The following is a 21,774-nucleotide window of genomic DNA, read 5'->3' as shown; positions in this document are numbered from 1 at the left end:
AAATTGTGAACAACAGGCATTTTTTTTAACCACATCCAAAATTCACGATTTTCAGTTTAAACCCTAAATATGCCCAAAATATTTTAATTTCAAAATCAGCTTAATACCTAAAAATATAGAATGTAAAGGTAAACCTGTATACTGTACTGTTATGTCTCCTGCAGTGCTAGAATGTAAAATACCGATGTTACCGCTATATGTACTGTAATTCATGCAAGCGCGTTTTCATGGCCAGAAGCCTTAGACGGTGCAGCTCGTTTCGGTGGCATCTTGGGGCTTTAACCCTTAAACTGCCACATACTTGGGGGTTAATGCATCCCTGGACGCCAAATACTTTTTTGCTGCACTTTAAGTAAACATCACAATTAAAGAAAAAGTGAAATTTTAATGGAATACATTTTTTTCATGCAAAGAGCATCACAATTACTGCAACACTGATCATTTTACACACTGCTATCGAACTGTAAAAACTATTGGAACAATATGTACAAAGTGCAACTGTAAATCATTGAGCCAACTGCGCTTGAACTGGCTGCACACAAGCACAGAGGTAAGCGCCGACGCTGGCAGGCTAGTCTTAGTGTGGCTGCAGTACTGCAGAGTGTCACGCTTGGGTCACAGAAACACAGGAGATTGTAGAGACAGGAACTTTATTCAAACACTTCAAACAAACATGTCTCTTTCAGAAGTAAAACAAGCTCAGTATGCAATTAGTTATCTATTAAACAATAGACAAACATCATAGGCGAGAACAACCCCCAACAGGAGCAGAGAATGTCTGGGGGAGGAGAGAGAAACAAAGCAATCAGCCAAAAAGGACATGTGCTGTTCAGGCTTTTAAGTAAGCGTAGCGTCGCACGAGAAGCTGCAATGAAGACAACGGTGATTTATTTTTTGACACGACCAGCCCGCACTCACAAACAGAGACAAAAACAAAGCAAACCGCTAATCAAACAGCAAACAAAGAATATAATTAAAACAAATGAAATAAGAAAAACAACGATATCACACCTGTTCCCCTTGCAGCGATTACACATTAAATACAACAAAGCACAAACAAAACACACACAGTATATCATGAAAAAGTTCATGAAAAACGCCAACGGATGAAATGTAATGATGAAAAAACATAGTCCTACCGGTAGTTCCTGAAATGGTGAAGACAGGTGGACAGGTTCAGGAGCGCTCCTTTCTTTGCAGGATGGTCATGAATCCACTTACAGTCCTCATGTACACAGGGAGACGGCAGACAATCCAGATGCAAGAAACGATCCAGGACAAAACGAATAAGTACAGGTAGCCCAACAGAAGGCAGGCAGACAGGAACTTGTAACACAAATTACAAAAACTTTTTTTTTTTTTTTGCTTTTGGTCACCAGCCCCCTTTTTAAAAGACGTGCTGACACCCTTTGACCTCAACAGCCCCAGCACCCTCAACAGAAGACCAAACAGAGCCACTACAGGGACTGCTGGGAGTTGCAGTTTCAAATTCTATTGGCTACTTTCACCATCCCAAGTCGCGGTTCTCTCTGCAGTACAATATTGCCATGAAAAAAGCCATAAAAACTGTGGAGGATATTTGCGGTTTCCACTAACAATTATTAGTTAGGTTCTAAGGAAAAATCTGCAAATGACTGAGGCCGCGAACTCTGAACTGCGACTTCGTGAGCATCTACTGTAGTTCCTCTGGTAAAATCAATATTAAACAATGGGCCACTTTCCAGTCTAAACTCTTATTTGCTGCATTTCTTGTAGGAAGTGTTCAGCCATCTGCATAGGTGAAAAAGGGAGACAGCTAGCTATTTCATAGAACACTTTAAGCTGCTAAAATGAAAGACCTTACAAAGCCTATTGTAACACACTTCAAATCCCTCGACTATAACCACAGTGATCTCTTAGTTTGTATTCTTCCACAGGGCTTCAAAGACAAATTTTCAGGGAAAAGCAAGAACCACCTATTCCTCCAGAACCTATTTCTCAGCAATCTGTTGATCACATGGCTTAAATTTTCCAACAATACTTCTGACACAAATTGTCAACCGTTCAGTCATAGGAAATGGACATTAACTTTTGGAAATCAGAAGGCTGTACTCAATCACAAACAAATCTTGCCATATGCAGTCACAGAGCTTAATGTCATTTATATATATAAAAAAAAAAAAATCCAAACCTGCAAAGTGTGAACATCCTTTATAAGGCCTAAACCTCATCTTTACGAACATGAGCTGTGTACTATATCAGCAGTATACATAGATCACTGGTTGTGGTCAACTAAAGGTTTATGGCACTGTAAAAGGACATACTGCACCTTAACACTGAACATCAAAAGGACTGTTTTTGACAGAAAAACTAATTGGTTGTATCTAAATTGGGCCAGAAAACAAAAATTGAAAATACCAATGCAGTATTGCAGTTCATTTTTGAGAAAATATTTGTGTACTTCAAATATCACTACACATTAAAAGGACATAATCCTTTAAAATTAATCTATTTGCTAAAATATTCTCTTCCAAAATGCCAATTGTGTTCATGTTTTATTATAAATCAACTAATCATGTAATTGACAAAATATGCAACAGAAAAATCAATTACTAAAATAATTGTTAGCTGCAGCCCTATCTATTGAGTCCAATGTTGTTTGTATTCAATTACTCATCCATATTACTAACCGAGAATGCTAAACCGGATGGACGCAGGGACATCCGGCCATGGGCCGTAGCCGCAAAAAGACGTACTGCGCAGGCGCAAAAAGAGTCCGCGAGAGGCGGATGAGGAGCCGCGAGAGGGGGACAAATGAGGCCGCAAGAGGCGGATGAGGGGCCGCGAGAGACGGACAAGACCACAGAAAAAAGGAGTGAGCACAGAAAAAAGGAGAAATGAGGCGCAACGAGCACCGAAAAAAGGAAAAGGCACATAAAAAAGTAGTCAAACGCAGGCAAAGCACGAAACACATTGCACACAAAACTAGACCCAAAAAAAAAAGAGGCTCGCGCACAACAGCAAGGCACCCCCCCCCCCCCTACAGGCACCGGACAGGACACACACCAAGAGGGGGATTCAACAAGCCCATGGAACACAAAAAAAAGAACACAAAACCACCCCACAGACCCTACAAGCAAGGGATGGGACACACACAAAGAGGGGGATTCAACAAGACACAGGAACACAAAAAGAAAGAAGACGCTCGCGCAACAACAATCCTCACCCCCCCCCCCCCCCCACATCCATAAGAAGTGACACCCAAAGCCACATATTCTAAAGTGAACGTCAACACCTTCACACTAGACAGCATAGGTGTCAGCATAGGTGGATCTCCTTACAATAAAGCACTATTAACTGTTCAACTGCAGAAAAGGAAACATATTAACAGTGACTGCGATCCTCCTTATTACTTATCCATATTTCGCATGCTGAGAAAGAAACAAGTCATGAATACACGGTCACGGGTACAAAACGAAAAGGAAAGGATAACAGGAACCAACACACGAACACGAAAGAAACAACAAAATAGACGGCTATGCAGCATAGGTGGATCTCATTACAATAAGGCACTATTAACTGTTCAACCGCAGAAAAGGCTCCATATTAACAGTGAGTGCAATACTCCTTATTACTTATCCATATTTCTAAAAGAAAAAATGTCTCGACTCCAAAAACGCAAAGCTCAACTAAAGCTTCTAACTAACGATGTACCTAAAAGTAAAAACTTTATGAACTGCATTAGATCCTACAATAGTTCATTTGCTTTTGCATCTACTGGAGTAAATATCAGGCCACCAAAAGGCAATGGCCCATACTGCTTTCCCATATGTGCACAAATACTGCATCGCATTGGAACAGTGCACCCTGAAACAAATCAACAACGCAAATATGCACAAATCTACATCCTAGATCCACATGACGCAATCTATCAATCAAAGTGCTGCATCGCAACAGGCACGGATTCAAAACGAAACACCTCCCGTCTCAGACATACGTTAATGGCAAGGAAGGCTACAACGGGCTTCTCACACAGCACAGGCAAATCGATTACAGCTCCAAAACAACACGTCCCAAATACTACACATGCAACAATGCGCCTCTCAAATGGCACAAGCAAAACATACACCAGGAAAATTCATTCGGATTAATGAATGTCATTTGCAATCATTGTCATTCAGTTCACTTCCCTGAAGAAACAACTGGCAATACAAGTAATACATTTACACGTTGTTGTCAAAAGGGTCAAATTAGACTGCCTTCTTTACATTCATATACTGAATATCTACAGAAGCTTCTAACTGACGATGTACCTGAAAGTGAAATCTTTATCAACTGCATTAGATCCTACAAATCGGTATCCACTATGAACATTAACGGTGGCACTGCACGTGACATCCGTCTTGAAAAAATGTTTATTATTGATGAATGTACAATGGCATGAAGTCACTTACTCAACACCATTCATAAACTTCTACAAACGTTTATGAATAATAATATTCGATTTGGAGGAAAGGTACTTTTATGAGGAGGAGATTTTAGACAGTGATTAGCTATTCTTCCAGATGCCATGCACTCAGCTATTGTTCAGTGCACCTTAAAATACGCAGACAATTGGCATTGCTTTCAAAAGATACAGTTAGTAAAAAAGATACGATGTCCAGAACCAGATCATAACAATTGCTTATTACAACTGAGAGATGGTACACTCACCAATACAGATGGACTTCAGCCACATATTATTACAATTCCTCAAGCCTTTATCTGCGACGACTTAGTTAGAGAGATTTGGAACAGCAATCTCATTAGACCAAATGCCCCTTTTAACACAACGCACTATATTATGTCCAAAAAATATTAATGTGGAAAACATAAATACCCAAGTCATTCCATTACTTCCTGGAGAGACACAACTCTTTCTAAGCTCTGACAAACTTGACTCTGATCACAACAATAACCATCTTCATTGACCTTACAAGTTCTGAGCTGGAATTACCTTTTACACTTAAACGGCGTGTACAAAGAAATTTTCAAATAAACCTTTACACTGTGCCACACACTTTATTGTTTGCTTTCTATTTGCATCATCTACACCGTCACACTATTCTATATCTCATTCATACATCACGCTCTTTGTCATTCCCAACACCAGGGGTTGGCGAGCGAAGCGAGCAGGGGGCGGAGCCCCCTAGTAAATTAGAAAATGCATTATCCATTATCCAACACACCATTCAAATATGACAAGTTTTTTTTCACATTTTAGGAATTATATATAAGATTATTTTGCCTCCAAAAACCAAAAGGACTACAGAAATTAAGTATGCAGCTTTGGCAGTTCTGCTAAACTATGTGCGTGTCCCCCAGCAATTAGGCATTTCTGTTAATGCTGCATGTCATATTAATGGTGGAAGGAAGCACTGAAGCAGTAAATAAATTTTGTTTTTAAACTGAGGATTTAATTTCATTACTGGGGAGACAGGCCTAATAGCCACTTGGTTCAAAAGTTGTTTTGATTTAGCAGCAATTTTAGCAGTGTTGCCAATGTGCAGTTTACTCCCACACCCCTTGTGTGTAATTTTGGATGCATAGAAAATTTCTCACAACCCTTAACTGTACACTGCAGTTAGGAAATGAATGGATGATTGGACAGATACAGTATCTGTAGACTTTCACATCACAACATATTGAACACTAAGCCCACACTTCTTTTTTGGGGACTGTGTAAGATGACACTCAATTACATGCTATCCGTCACATTATGATGCTCTCAAAGCATGCACAAATATTTCTAAACTAACTCTAAAAAGGGATAAAAGCAGCAATTACAAAAGCCTGTGCATGTTTCCACCCCCAAATAGTATCTCCATAGTTGCACACTAAAGTTCTGTTACATCAAACTCTGCATATTTCTAGACGTGACTTCTGCAGTTTTTCTTTTAGACGTGTTGATACCATGCTGTATCACCACCATTATGGGTCATTGTAATATGTAGTTTTTACTCACATTTTTCTCTCACTCTGGACTACCAACAAAGTATTTTTTGGAATTATGGTATTGACTTGGCACAGAAATACCGATTCTTCTGATATCCTTTGCTACGAGTTTGTGCATAAGCAAGCCCTAATATGGACTAGAATCCCATTAAATTCACTTCTGGAACAAGAATTATACAATGATGCACAGATATATGGCCGACGGAGTTAAGGCCATTTGTACTTACAGCCAAGGGCCACAGGAAAAAAATAGGGTATTAATGTTATAGAAATTACCAAAACCAGCTACAGAATGATGTACTCTGCATAGCAGCACTGGGAAAAGTAGTAGAGAGAGAGAGAGAGAGAGAGAGAGAGAGACACACACACAAACACCCTGTGCTCACAGATTTATAATCTGTTTCTAATTTTTGCAGATTTATGGGGGGGGGGGGGGGTGTTGAAACAATCAAGACGACACAAGCACCATGTAAATACTAATAAATCTTGTTATTTTTTTCAATCGGGTGTCACATTTCCTGACTCTTGAAGAGCCCTTTAAAGTTTGTTTTGATCAGTGCCGCTCCATGTGGCTAATTCTAATGCATTCAGCCCACACCTCCTGCCCTAACATGGACTTGGCATGCAGCCACCGAGATTCAAAAATTGGTTTGTGCTGCTCCATAGCGGCAGTCAAAGTATTCATACCAGTGAGCTACAGCAGACCCACAGAGCCTCTATTGCAATGACCTGGACACTCTGGGATCAACATACTGTTCAGTAGTACAGACCACAAATGCAATACTCTGCGTAGCCTAGCAACATCCAAACCACAATACAGCACGTTTTTGCGTGTCTAGAAGTGGTGGTAGTAGTCTATGGTACTGTGACGACCTAGAAAAGGAGCCGCTTCTCTGGGGGAATCTCTTCCTGCTCTTTTACCATTGAGTCCCCTCTCACCCTGATCCTGTCATTCAGCTCTCTCTAGGGAGGTGCCCTGAGCCCTCACAAAGTGCCCCCCACCCCTTCCAGATTTCACAGCCCATGCAGTACAGAGACACATCACAGTATAAACACACATGTGGGAATTTAAAACGAACCTACAGTTTGTTCCCTCAAGTGTGTCTTAGACGTTGTATTCATGTGTGTTAATTACTGTTATCACTTATGGGTTTGTGCACCGATAGCTAACTGGGTCATATATATGAAGTGGCGTAATCCTAGAGCTTCAGCCTTACATTAAAAACATCATGGGTTCATGTTCTACGTGGAGCACAAAGTGTTTTAAGTAGTGAGAAAAATGACATGTAAATATAAACAATTGTTATTGGATTACAAAAATTTATTGAATTTTAAAAGGGAAACAAATGTTATTGCTAATACTGTGCACTTTTTGATTTTATGCACTTTGAGATGTGCCTGGGTTAGATGTGAGCAAAATGTTTATTTTTTTCTTTTATTTCAAAAGTGGGAAAAAAAAGTATTGCTCCTACCTCAGATTCTGTTCAGTTAAAGCTTTTTGTTTTATTTATACACTTTTTGATGTGCCTATGTCAGATGTGACCAAATTTAAAAGGGAAACAATGAATACATATTACTTGTTTTTCAATACATTCATTTGTGTTGGTTTAAAATTAATCATCACCTGCTGCTTACCAACTTGTGAAAATGTCCTACCCAGCTAAATTTCTTGGTTTGAAAATATGGTCCATCTGAATATGTAATTGAATAGCCCTGTCATAGTGTAAGATTAGACAGTGTTTCTCAACCTCGGTCCTGGGGACCCCCTGTGGCTGCAGGTTTTTGTTCCAACCAGATTCCTAATCAGTGACAACACCTGATAGCACTGATCTCATTTAATTAGCTGCTATTATTTTTCTTTTATCCTACATTCAGAAAAGCACAAGAACATGATTTTTACATTTATAAGACATTTAGAAATATTTCTGCTTTTGCTATAGGTTTAAATGCTAAATTCTCTTTTGTTGATTTCATCATATTTTGCCCTCTCTCTGCAGTTTTTCCCCCTTTGTTGTATCTTATTAATGAGAATTAAAAATGAGCAGAGCAGACACGTTAGCAAACACTGAATAAGCAAAGGCTGCAACTACTTTAGCATCAGATCCACTAATTAGTAAATAATGGATTAAACAGAACACCTAGAAAAGCAGAATGAAAATCAAGATGAAAAAATTGTTAAAAAGTAAAAAATTCATTCTTCCCATATAACTTCTTGGTACATTTTAATATATATATTTCTTTTTAACCAAACTTAGTTTTCTAATTTCTATATTGTTCTCAAAACACAGAACTTGGGAAATAACAGTTCACTTAATTAGCCCAGGAGTCCAATTAAAAACAGAAGCTGGTTGGAACAAAAACCTGCAGCCACAGTGGGTCCCCAGGACCGAGGTTGAAAAAAAACGCTGGATTAGGAGGTTTGCTCACCAGTCTGACCAGGTATTGTTGTTCTGTTCTTGGCACCTCTGTGTTCACTTCAGGGAAGGGAGGAGCCTGAAATAGGTGCAGATGCTTAGAGTGACTACCACAGTATGCGTAATTTCTAGGGATCCTCTGATTGATCAGCCTCCAATCTCAAATCAACTGGTACAAAAGACTATCATTAAATTAGACAATCACAAAAACAATCTTTTCAGACCCTTTTCTAAGCTTCATGATAAATTAGTTGCAGTGTTCCTTTACACAAGGTAATACTGTGATTTAGCCAGTGCACGTCTTTCTTTTTGCAGCAAACTTCCTGTAGTGTAAACAAAGAGCAGCAAGTCAAGGATTCTTTTACAAAAGAGACAGACAATTGGAATATTAGTCTTTATGTAAAAGAGAATAAAAAATAAATACATCAGAAGTCATCCTGTGTAATTACTATACACAAATGGCAAAGAAAATTAATGCAATGAAAAGTTTTTATTTTGTCCTATAAATTAAAATGGAACTCTTGTCTTAGTTTGTACGGCATGTTTGTGTTAAGTACGGCAGTTTACATTTTTTAATTGGAAAAAGATCAAGATGAATTTGAAATTGCTGCTTTGTAAACAAAAGGCTTGTTAGCTTAACAGCAAAATATATCTTTTACTTGTAAATTTAATACACTTGTTAGCATTGTGTCAGCTTTTTTTAAAAAAAGAGTTGTACTGCGTTTATTATTTGTGTGTGCCATACAATAAATTTTGGTTAAGAATCAAATACTACAAGAATTATGAATGTCTAGCTGGTAAAAAGAAAAAAAAAATCTGTATAAATATAGTAAATGTATATTTAAATTACAAAAAAAGCTAAGGTGCAAGTAATGATTCAAAACCTGCAAGTGCATGTATATTTACATTTAAGTAGTGTTTAATTGCCAATACCAATTAATTGATTGCAAGTATATATGCATATTTTTGTTAGAGAAATGGTGAAAGCTACTTTTTTTAATTAAACTATTTCAGACAAATACATTACAGTAAAAAAATAAACATGACAGCTTGCAATTATGAGAAGCATTTTACTTTTATGCCATAAGTATTATGGATAAAAACTTTTGTACATATTACTTAATGTATTTTAAAGAAATTAGTATTTTTATGGTCGCTGAACTATATCAGTGCATGCTCCTAAACTCCTCCTTCTCCAGAACATTAAGCCTACAGAATTTCATTTGGTTATTAAAAAATTAACAACCGTTGTCTATAGTTAAATTTTAAAAATACCATAGTCAACAGTTTAATACAGGACATAAGGCTTGTGTGTGTCTGGTCATTCAGGAAATTAGTTTAAATAAGTTAAGGGAATAAAGGAAAAAAAAAATGGAATCGGTAACAAAGTGATCAGTATGGACCTTAAGAAAACCTGATCGGAATATCCCTAACAATTGCACCTTTATGTACAGTATTTCATGTGGGTAGATTAGTTCAGTGTTGGTACATATTCATTCCTTATGAGAACTGCTCCAGGGTTCACTTGTTACAGCACCGAGACGACTGGCATGTTCACATCTACCTAAACAAACCGAGCATTCATGGAAACCACACCAGAGTTAGTTTAATAATATACAGTGGGTACGGAAAGTATTCAGACCCCCTTCAATTTTTCACTCTTTGTCATATTGCAGCCATTTGCTAAAATCATTAAAATTTTTTTCCTCATTAATGTACACACAGCACCCCATATTGACAGACAAAAAAAAGAATTTTTGAAATTGTTGCAGATTTATTAAAAAAGAAAAACTGAAATATCACATGGTCCTAAGTATTCAGACCCTTTGCTCAGTATTTAGCAGAAGCACCCTTTTGAGCTAATACAGCCATGAGTCTTCTTGGGAAAGATGCAACAAGTTTTTCACACCTGGATTTGGGGATCCTCTGCCATTCCTCCTTGCAGATCCTCTCCAGTTCTGTCAGGTTGGATGGTAAATGTTGGTGGACAGCCATTTTTAGGTCTCTCCAGAGATGCTTGATTGGGTTTAAGTCAGGGCTCTGGCTGGGCCATTCAAGAACAGTCACAGAGTTGTTGTGAAGCCACTCCTTCGTTATTTTAGCTGTGTGCTTAGGGTCATTGTCTTGTTGGAAGGTAAACCTTCGGCCCAGTCTGAGGTCCTTAGCACTCTGGAGAAGGTTTTTGTCCAGGATATCCCCGTACTTGGCCGCATTCATCTTTCCCTCGATTGCAACCAGTCATCCTGTCCCTGCAGCTGAAAAACACCCCCACAGCATGATGCTGCCACCGCCATGCTTCACTGTGGGGACTGTATTGGACAAGTGATGAGCAGTGCCTGGTTGTCTCCACACATACCGCTTAGAATTAAGGCCAAAAAGTTCTATCTTGGTCTCATCAGACCAGAGAATCTTATTTCTCACCATCTCAGAGTCCTTCAGGTGTCTTTTAGCAAACTCCATGCGGGCTGTCATGTATCTTGCACTGAGGTATGTGTGGAGACAACCAGGCACTGCTCATCACTTGTCCAATACAGTCCCCAGAGTGAAGCATGGCGGTGGCAGCATCATGCTGTGGGGGTGTTTTTCAGCTGCAGGGACAGGACGACTGGTTGCAATCGAGGGAAAGATGAATGCGGCCAAGTACAGGGATATCCTGGACAAAAACCTTCTCCAGAGTGCTAAGGACCTCAGACTGGACCGAAGGTTTACCTTCCAACAAGACAATGACCCTAAGCACACAGCTAAAATAACGAAGGAGTGGATTCACAACAACTCTGTGACTGTTCTTGAATGGCCCAGCCAGAGCCCTGACTTAAACCCAATTGAGCATCTCTGGAGAGACCTAAAAATGGCTGTCCACCAACGTTTACCATCCAACCTGACAGAACTGGAGAGGATCTGCAAGGAGGAATGGCAGAGGATCCCCAAATCCAGGTGTGAAAAACTTGTTGCATCTTTCCCAAGAAGACTCATGGCTGTATTAGCTCAAAAGGGTGCTTCTACTAAATACTGAGCAAAGGGTCTGAATACTTAGGACCATGTGATATTTCAGTTTTTCTTTTTTAATAAATCTGCAACAATTTCAAAAATTCTTTTTTTTGTCTGTCAATATGGGGTGCTGTGTGTACAATAATGAGTGAAAAAAATTAATTTAAATGATTTTAGCAAATGGCTGCAATATGACAAAGAGTGAAAAACTGAAGGGGGTCTGAATACTTTCCGTACAGAATTACTAGACGCTATAAAGTCACTACAAAGCAGGAAATCATCAGGCCCTGATGGTTACCCCGTAGAGTTTTATAAGAAATTCTCCACTCAGCTAGCTCCACTCTTATTGGCAACATTTACAGAAGCTAAAGACCACCAAATACTACCTCAAACATTTCGACAAGCATTAATCACCGTCTTTCCTAAACAAAATAAGGACTTGTTACAATGTGCATCATATAGACCAATTTCACTCCTGAATAATGATGTTAAGATACTCTCAAAAATCCTAGCTAGAAGGATGGAGAAAGTGCTGCCCTCGGTAATATCACAAGATCAAACTGGATTTATTAAAGGCCGACATCTATCTTCAAATCTCCGACGCTTGTTTAATGTTATATATTCACCAGCAAAATCAAACACCCCAGAGATATTACTATCATTAGACGCAGAAAAGGCATTTGACATGATCGAATGGAATTACCTTTTCACTGCATTGGAGAAATTTGGGTTTGGCCCGAATATTTGTGCTTGGATCAAACTACTGTATACCAGTCCAGAAGCTTCAGTTTGTATTAATAACATTTGCTCAGACTACTTTAAACTAGAACGTGGTACCAGACAAGGATGTCCCTTGTCGCCACTGTTGTTTGCAATCGCTATTGAACCACTGGCGGTTCACTGCCGAAATTCTTATCAGATAAAGGGGATTGTCAGAGAAGGACTGGAACAGAAAATTTCTCTATATGCAGATGATATGGTCTTATATATATCGGACCCAGAAAACACTGTCCCTGTTGTTTTAACAGCACTAACAGAATTTCAAAAGATATCTGGTCTTAGAATTAATCTGAATAAAAGTATACTCTTTCCAGTGAATTCACAAGCATATAATATTAGATTAGACACCCTACCTTTTACCATAGCAGATCAGTTTAAATACCTAGGGGTAAATATCACAAATAAACATAAAGCTCTTTATCAACAAAATTTTGGCGTCTGTATGGGAAAAATTAAGCAAGACTTGCATAGATGGTCAACTCTTCATCTCACTCTAGCCGGAAGAATTAACATTGTTAAGATGAATATCCTTCCTAAACTTCTCTTTTTATTTCAAAACATTTCAATATATATCAATAAATCGTTTTTTTAAACAGTTAGATTCAATAATAACCTCATTCATTTGGAACTCAAAACACCCACGTATCCGAAGAGCGACCCTACAAAGACCTCAGGCAGAAGGTGGCATGGCTTTACCTAATTTTCAGTTTTATTACTGGGCAGCAAACATACAAGCCATAAAAACCTGGACACAAATAAATGAACATACACAGGCTTGGTCCGCAATAGAAGTAAAATTCTGTAGTACTTCTTTATATTTCCTGCTCTGCTCTCCAATAAATGAAAGTTATCGCAAATATACTAATAACCCAATTGTGCTTTACTCACTCAGAATATGGAACCAAATTAGGAAGCATTTTAAGATGGAAAATCTTTTATCAGTGGCACCTCTGCAAGAGAACCACCTCTTTCAACCTTCGCAAGTATATCCAGTTTTTAATACCTGGAAAAGTTTTGGGATTAAAATGCTCAGAGATCTTTATATAGACAACATATTTACATCTTTTGAACAATTACGTTCAAAATTTAACCTCCCAGCTACACATTTCTTTTACTATCTTCAAATTAGAAATTTTGTTAAACAGAAATTGCCCGGTTTCCCCCACCTTGCACCCTCCACAATGCTGGAAAAAATACTGCTCAATTCCGAGGAAACAAACACTATTTCCGCAATATATAAAATCTTATTAGAGTCCCTACCTTTCAAAGATCCAAGAGGACATTGGGAAGAAGATCTCTTAATCAATATATCAGAAAAGGAGTGGAAGGTAGCAAAGCAGAGAATTCACTTGAGTTCTATATGCGCAAAGCATAGAATTATTCAACTAAAAATTATATATCGAGCTCATCTGTCTCGCTTAAAACTGTCCAAAATGTTTCCAGGCCAGGATCCAACCTGCGAGCGCTGCAACCAAGCTCCTGCCTCACTGGGTCACATGTTCTGGGCCTGCACCAAACTAACATCATTTTGGACAAAAATTTTTAAGTGCCTCTCAGACAGCCTTAGTATCACAATCCCTCCTAACCCACTAACAGCTGTGTTTGGTGTCCTTCCAGATGGACTGGAATTGGAGAAGGACAAGCAAACGGTGATTGCATTCACTACACTCTTGGCACGCAGACTTATTTTGTTAAATTGGAAGAATCCTAATTCTCCTCTTATAAGTCAGTGGGAAACCGATGTTTTATATTATTTGAAATTGGAAAAAATCAAATTTTCAGTTAGAGGATCTGTACAAAATTTTTTCAAAACATGGCAGGATTTAATCAATATTATTTTAGAATAAGAGAATTAACTATTATTGCATTTAACTCCCTTCTCCATCTCTTATTTATATAGATATTTACTTCTCCCCTTCTTTTGTCTAATGTTGCCTTATTAAAAAGCTTAAAGCAATTTTCCTTTAGCTAAGCTCTCCTTCTCAGGGGTGGGGTTTGATTTGTCTTCAAATTTGTTGGGTTATAAATTGATCTGTTTGTATGGAATGATTACAATGAAAATTAATAAAATAAAAATATTTAAAAAAAAAATAAACATAATACAGGTGGAATGTTGTTATAACAAAACTCACAGGATCATAAAAATATTTCTTTATAACATAAATTTTGTTCAGGGGGAAAATATGTACAGTACTGTGACCAGGGCAACTGGTGTTGAGATGCTGAACGGCAGCGGCGCAAAGGCAGTTCCGTAGCTGCTCTGCTGCGTCCGGTAAACAATAAACCAAGGGCAAAGCAACTGGTTGTCCACTGCTGGATCAGGGTTACCGCATACCATTCTTGTCGCACAATGCTTAATATTTAACACCCAGCACTGACCTGCTCTTCCTCACACTCTACTGATCAGTCTTCCCCAGACTGCATTTGCCACAGCGGTGATTCCAAGCCACTGGTGGTGTTCTAATCTGAGGATGGGAGCTAAAGCAGGACGACTGCCCGTTCTGCAGCTTCTAACAGCTCCAATTCTAAATGAAGCCTTGAGACTGTACCTGCCTTCTCTATACTGTACTAAAGTGCCCGTATATTCCTTGGAAACCTGGACTCATCTTCCTTTTTCTCGTGCAACTCTGTGACCCAAACTTGACAATACCTGTATAAAAAACAGCTCCTCTTAAACTGCAAAAAATATTTTATTTGGAAATGAGATTTTAGATGTAAACTTTTTTTTGATAGTAATACAGGTATTAAAATACAGAATGAAAACTAGTCATTAGATGAAGATGAAAGCGTGATTGCAAAATGCTTTCGCCATGTCATTTTTCTTCATTCTGGAATCGACTTTTACCATGACTGTTCATTTTTCTTTTCTCAAACTGACGCTGTTTCTCACTTGTCTTGTAGAAGTGCTATGAAACTCAAACAGTACGATATCCGCACAGAACACAACTACCTACTGCACGGTGGAGCACTGACTAAGAATTCGGCTATGTGTATGATGTTGTACCAACACACTTGTTGAGAATGCCTGGGACCAGAAATTTCGTAACAGGCAGTCTCTTCTCAGTTCCCGAGAAATATACTTTCTACATTGCATTACCATCTTCATTGCCCATTTTTGGTCGAGAAAACATTTGTTATAATAAGATTTACATTTTGTTTAAACAAGATTCGTTTAACATGATGTTTTAGGAACGTTTGTCTGGGCCCCCAAAAAGTATGTTATTCTGAAAATGTTGTTACTTTGGTATTTGCAATAACAGGATTTAACCTGTATTAAGCAACAAAAACAACACTTTACAAACTAACAAAACTATAAATGTTACATAGGCCATTTAAACTACAGTATTTCAAAGTGACACCTGCTAGTAAAACATTATTTTCTGGAAATATATACACATTTAACAGTTTTCACATGCCAAAATCTTTTCTAATCACAGTAATCTATATTTTTATCAAAACATTACAAATGTATTTAAATAAAAGAATAAGACATCATATACTGAATGTAAAACCACCCACACGAATACTATTACGCAAGTATGCACTTCATATGTGTTGTAAACAACAAAATGTGGCATGGTAAGCATCGAATGTACAGTCGACCCTTGATATACGACCGGCCTGACATGCGAACAACTTGACTTACGACCAAAATTTTAATTTTGGTTTACGACCAACATCTTGCGTTACGACTTGAATGCGGTCACGTGTATCCGCTTGCGCAACTGTAAACAAACAGCCGAGAGCGTTCGTAAGCATCAGTCAGAGCCCAGATACAGGTGTTTGTGGACGTAACTTCGGTCAGTGCAGTGATTTATATAATTTATTTCGATAATTGCTAAGGAAGGAAGAGACGGTAATGAAGGTAAAGAAAGCAATCACAATTGAAACGAAGAAGGAAATTGTGCAGAAATATGAGAGGTGTTCATGTGACCGATCTCGCTAATATGTACAGCATGTCGAAATCCACCATCGTCAATTTTACAAAGAAAAGATTTGTATAAGGAGGCTCCTTCCAAACAATAACCACCTTCCATTTCATTCTCCTCCTCCCCCCTTCCTGCAGCCCAACGATGTCAAATTAAATGGTAAAGTACAGTATGAAATTGTTGTTTCTGGTAGGCTAGGCACTTTCTATAACTTTTTGATTAGTACATTAGAAAAATGATTGGTGTTTTGGTAATTATGCACATTATACAACCCTTTTTCATTATGAAAGGGTTAAGTGTTGCTGTGGGAGATTTAGAATGCATTATGGGTATTTCCATTATTTCTTATGGGAAAAATAGTCTTGACTTACAACCAACTTGAGTTACAACCAGCCCTCGCGAACGAATGGAGTTCATTAGTCAAGGGTCCACTGTATATCTATCGACTAAAAATAAATAAGTTTTAAAAAATGTTAAAAACCAGACATGCACACTAGCTGCCCGGCAACAAGTGAAAAAGCAAAAGAATTCAGCAGACATAAGGAGAGGATTTTTTTTTTTTCACCTTTGTATTTAATCTTCAAAGGAGGCATTGCCAATTGAGTTTTTATAATTCAAACACACTCCTAGATTCCACTGTTTTGTGTTTGAATAAACAGACTTTAAATCATATACATAAAAAATACGCACTAGAAGAATAAATCCATACATATACACATAAGAAAATGCCTGTGTTAGCACAAACATTTCTAAAATGCGCCTTCAAAAGAGCCAATGAGTGCAGGTCTAAAAAAGCTTGAAATACACATCAGCTAATAACAGCAAGCCAACCATTTGACACATTTCATAGCACTCATTATTTTAGATGAATCATAAAGAGCTGAAAAGCCGTGAAAAATACGCAATGAAGACTAGAAAAAAGCTGTCATTAAAAGGCACAGTTACTAAAAACTTTAAAAAAGGGCTTCAGTGGCATATATTTTAAAATATAGTATGTGCAGATTTATGCTTTCACAGAATACTATTGACTTTATATATACCGATGGATTTAAATTTGTATATCTAGGTTTGTAAGAAAAAATGAGATGCAGGGAATGGACTTTTAGAAATAAGACACTTTCTCACCCATGTAGTCCATTGTACTTTGCTCTGAATGAGTGATCGCTGGCTAGATAAACAGGTAGCTATCAAAAAAAAAAAAAACCAATATTACACAATTCTGGCTAGATTATGATTTACTATATGCTAACTAAGAATCTCTTCAAAACCTCATGTATTGCAATACTCTTGTTCTGCCATTATGCCACCTGATACTATTTTGCTAGTGTCAAAGGCAAGGGAAGCAAAATGTGATAGATATGACTGGCATATCATACTTCCTATAAGAGTGTTGCCTTCACAAATAGTGATGGAGAGTGAAGAGCAAGAAATAATAATCAAAAAGGAAAAACAAAACAAAATCACATCTTGTATATCTAGAATAAAAAGATCAAAGACAATTTCATAATGACATTTTAGAAATGTGATTTAATCTTTGTTCTCCTTGATGTATGTCGATACAATAAACAAACAAATACGAATAGTACCTAGTAACTGCAACAAAGAAAATTAAAAATGCGCAAAATAAACTTGTATAAAAGATCAGTACTAGAAAAAAATGAAAGTACAAAGAATGATATCGTAAACCAGGTACAAAATTACTTGTAAACTTTGTAAAATCAATAGTCAAACTTTAAAGTGCTCTAGATAAACCTGTACTACTGTACATAGCAAATTACTTGAATATATGAATTGAAAATTACTAGGCACATTCAGCAAAAACACTAAATTACACAAATTATGCTATCAAGAATTGCTGCTTAAGTCAAAACCAAAAGCAAAACATACAAAACTATTATTTGCAAGAACTCTGCACTCCCCAAACAGAAACCTGGAAAATACGGGGAAAAAACAGAGTTGGGGGGGGGGGGGGAGGAAGTCCAAATGAATAGTTGTGAAAATATTCAATATTCACAGCAGTAAGAATGTGAATTAAAACAATGTAGACACTACACAATGTGCATGGGTAATTATTCGTATTCCACAAACATTTCTCCAACACCGCAACATCAAACATCGCTGCACAGGAAATGGTATACTGTAATACATAGATGGTTCAAAATGTCAGTATTAACTTCTAGTACCTTGCACAACCCTATCACAAGATGCACTTAGCCACTTCTTTATAGTATTCCATTAATCAAGCACTTCCCTCACTATTGTTATGTCTTCTAGAAATATAGTCACAAAGTTATTTGAATGGAATCTGCACCAGAAGGGAGGAAAGAAAAAATATTGTATACAAATATGTTTTCTAGTACTAGTAATATTTGTGTACTAAATGGAGCAGTTTTAATGGTAACAAAGATTGGTCATTTTAATTTGTAATTTTTTTTTAGTAAGTGCATGCTTTCCATCCTTCCCATTTTAAAAAATGTGCAAAATAACAAAAAAAATGTAAAGACCAGTATTAAAAACGTGAAAGCACAAAAAATAATGTTGCAACCAGACATAAAATGACTTAAAAATAGACAAAATTTAAAGTGCTCTAGATACCAACACGCATATAGGAAATTACTTCAATTATACTATTTTGAATTGCCACTAAAATCAAAAGTAAAACATTCAAATTGGGGAACACGCTGCACTCTCCAAACAAAAACCAGGGAAATATGGGGAAAACAGAAGCATAGCATTTTGGGTAGACAAATGTGATGGACAACTAACTGGCCTAAAAGATCACCTGAACAACAGCATTAGACTTGCCATTTCAAACTATTCTTTGGACTACAAAGCACTTGCAGACAGAGTGTGGCCAAAGGCTTCTCACTGACTGTTAATGTCATGATTATCAGAATTTGCTGCACCTTAATACATAGTTATATTGTATAAAAATGCATCTATTACTTATATACTGTACTGCCATGTCACAAGACCTTAAGAAAGGCTTCTTCCACTCTTATTACAAATTATCAATAAAGTGGTGCTTCATTGCTGCAATGTGGCTTACTAAAATAACTTTACTTTGGACGGGTCAGAAGTGGCTTAGGTTAGAAATATTTCTCTTGATACCACTTAAGACATGTGAATCCTTCATGTTCACAAGTAAATTTACTAGCCTATCAAAAGCTTTTACTATGCCACACCACACAATGTGGGGGAAAAATCGCTTTACTGATGTTTTAAAAATGCAAGTGTTGTTAACACCAAAATAAGTCCTTATTGAGGTTCTCTTACCAGTAAGATTAATTGATGCAGTTTTGAAATACCTAAAGTGCTACCACTAAACGTACACCTACCATGGACAAGCTAGGTTCGACATAAATGACAACAGATCTTGACTTTAAAAGATGATCTTATAGCTAGAGTTGTGACCACTGAACTAGTGCCTTTCTAAAGTGAACACCAACAAATGAACAACTTCAAAACAAGTCAATTTTACTGTTGAATAACCCTCTTCACCAAGTTCAGGCACAAGTTAGAGCACAGGGTTAAACAGAGGATTCAGCGTCGAGAAGCAGAGTTAACCTGAATTTCTATGGTTTAAAAACCACTGCACAAGTCACCAGCTTGCATGTGTGAATTTGTTTTTCCATTGCAACAACATACCCAACTAAATGCTATCTAGGATGTTTTCCTTCCTTAAATTCTCACTGCCTCTTGCAGTCTGTCACTGCAACTGTGGCTGTATGCAAAATAAACGGATATAAAATAGCATAACCAGAAAGTACGACGTGGGAAACATTGCGAGTTGCTTTTACATCAAGTGCCTCCCAAAATACTTATGTCATTTCAGTTTAAATTACGACTTTTCAATCGTTTATTAAACGGTTGCATCTCTGTGAAAACTGCACTTCAGACTGCTCAGCACACTTCAAGCTTTTTGCTAGCGCAACCAATACATATCCTGTAAATGTTATCTCACCACTAAGTACTACGTTCTTCCCTTCCGACTCGCTCACCTCACCTAATCTACTTTCCAGCATTTCCTACTTCTACTGGTCCCCGGCGGCCTCTCGGTCACTTACCTTGAGGCGCTTGACCACTTCATCGTTGGTGATCTTGTCCGTGATTTCCTTCACTCCGGGCGGATACACAATTTTACCATCTGCAGGTTTCTGCTGCTGTGGGAACTCCATGCTCTCGACAACTTTTTTCTTTCACGGTCCTCTAGTGGCCTCTATCGGACAAAAAACAAAAGTTCAGCACTACGGATCCTCTCCACTTTCATTAAAAAACACGAAATTAAAGCGAGGCGCGGATGGTCTGGAGGGCAGCCTGGCGGCGGGGAAGTCCACTCTCGGCACCGTGGTGCTCTATAGAGACGCGGAAGAGTCACCGGGCCGAGAGATACAAACAGAAAAAAAATCAAGGAAGACTCAACCTGTTTGTTTCAACCCACACCCCCCGCTTCTCCTTACGCACACTCACATTTTAATTCTGAATAATGCAGCCTTCCTTTAACGTGAGGGTTTCTGCCAAAAATAAACAACTCCGCAATTCACAATGAAGTAACGCGGCAAGCAGGGGCCGAACTCACGCGCTGTCCCTTACCGAGCCGCCATACAACGCGGAGCAGAGCCGTGGCTCTGCTACAAACCCGAGGCCTAATGTGTTAGGCCGCGAAACTATTGAACATGCACTCACTCCATCCGCCTAGCATGCACATTTAGGAGGAGGGAGCCCGGCGAGCGATGGCAAAGTGGTGCACTTCTCACCCGTCGCGCCTCTACTTTGCAGGGCAAAGCCCCTAGGGGATCGGCCGCCTGAACACGCCAACTTTCTGCTGCCGCTGGGACACAAATCAGACACTTCTTGTTTCTTTCTTCAACTTCAGCTTTGCAGCCCCTCCGCACTGGTCGGATCCATCGTTCTCCCCTCCCTCAACTTGTCCCTATTTTATTGCTTCCTTCTGTGCTCGTCTCCAGATGACGACCAGCCAACTACGTCCGCGCGTCTTGTTAACCCTAATTCGCCGAGTTCCTCGCAAGTATTTACCTCATGAATGTGTTCTATTAGGGCATGAGTCAGGTTAATGTGGGATATAGTTTCAACACAAAGCTCGGCCAGCCCCGCTTTAGTCGAAGGGCGCGCAGTGTGGAGACGCGGCGCCCCCTTCCGGCAAGAGAGCAGACAAGCCAGAAGTGGGGGTGGGAGGATTGGCGGGAGTCCCGCCAACCCAGCTGCGTCGCCTATCGACCAAAATCAAAAATCAAAAACAGCTTTATTGACATGATGTTAACTTTGGAATTAACAAAGCACTGAAAAGGTAATAACAATCGCGATCGAAGGTTTAATACGTACAAAAAATAATCAAGTCAAGTCTTGGTAATCGTATTATCTGAAACAAGGGGAAAGATATTTCGTTTTTTTTTGTATAATCAGAGTTTGAGTACTCTCTATTCACAAATATTGGATCATCGTGAGCTTTTAAAACAAGTCACTACAGTGTCACATAACATTTGAAAACAGTCATGACTTAGCTAACACATTATAAAAAAGTTAATATTTGTAAATATCAAATTCAAACGAGTATGCCGATTAGAATGTTTCACCCAAACGGCTTTCCGTAGTGACACACGCATGCGTTTTGAGTGACCACTATGCAGGTGACGTCACTTACTGAGCAGTGGCGCGCCGTTCAGTAAAGG

General features: G+C 38.4%; 1 protein-coding gene across 2 annotated transcripts in view; it reads right to left on the bottom strand.

Moving 5' to 3' along the window:
* Nucleotides 1–21,274, bottom strand: part of pds5a (PDS5 cohesin associated factor A) — a 210,302-nt gene extending 189,028 nt beyond the window's left edge. Inside the window, exons 1-2 of one of the 2 annotated variants that reach the window (XM_051928056.1) lie at nucleotides 21,122–21,274; nucleotides 20,152–20,303 (exon numbers count right to left, since the gene is read on the bottom strand). In XM_051928056.1, coding sequence (XP_051784016.1) covers nucleotides 20,152–20,262 — 111 coding nt within the window. In that variant the 5' untranslated portion in view covers nucleotides 20,263–20,303; nucleotides 21,122–21,274. Of the gene's footprint in view, nucleotides 1–20,151; nucleotides 20,304–20,841; nucleotides 21,096–21,121 lie in introns of those variants that run through there. The other variant, XM_051928057.1, reaches the window with a different exon arrangement.
* Between the last annotated feature and the right edge of the window lie 500 nt (nucleotides 21,275–21,774).

The sequence above is a fragment of the Erpetoichthys calabaricus genome, chromosome 5, assembly GCF_900747795.2.
Source record: "Erpetoichthys calabaricus chromosome 5, fErpCal1.3, whole genome shotgun sequence".
NCBI classification, from domain to species: domain Eukaryota; kingdom Metazoa; phylum Chordata; class Cladistia; order Polypteriformes; family Polypteridae; genus Erpetoichthys; species Erpetoichthys calabaricus.
Note: the sequence above shows the minus strand (reverse complement) of the source record. Positions and strands in the feature narration are given on the sequence as shown.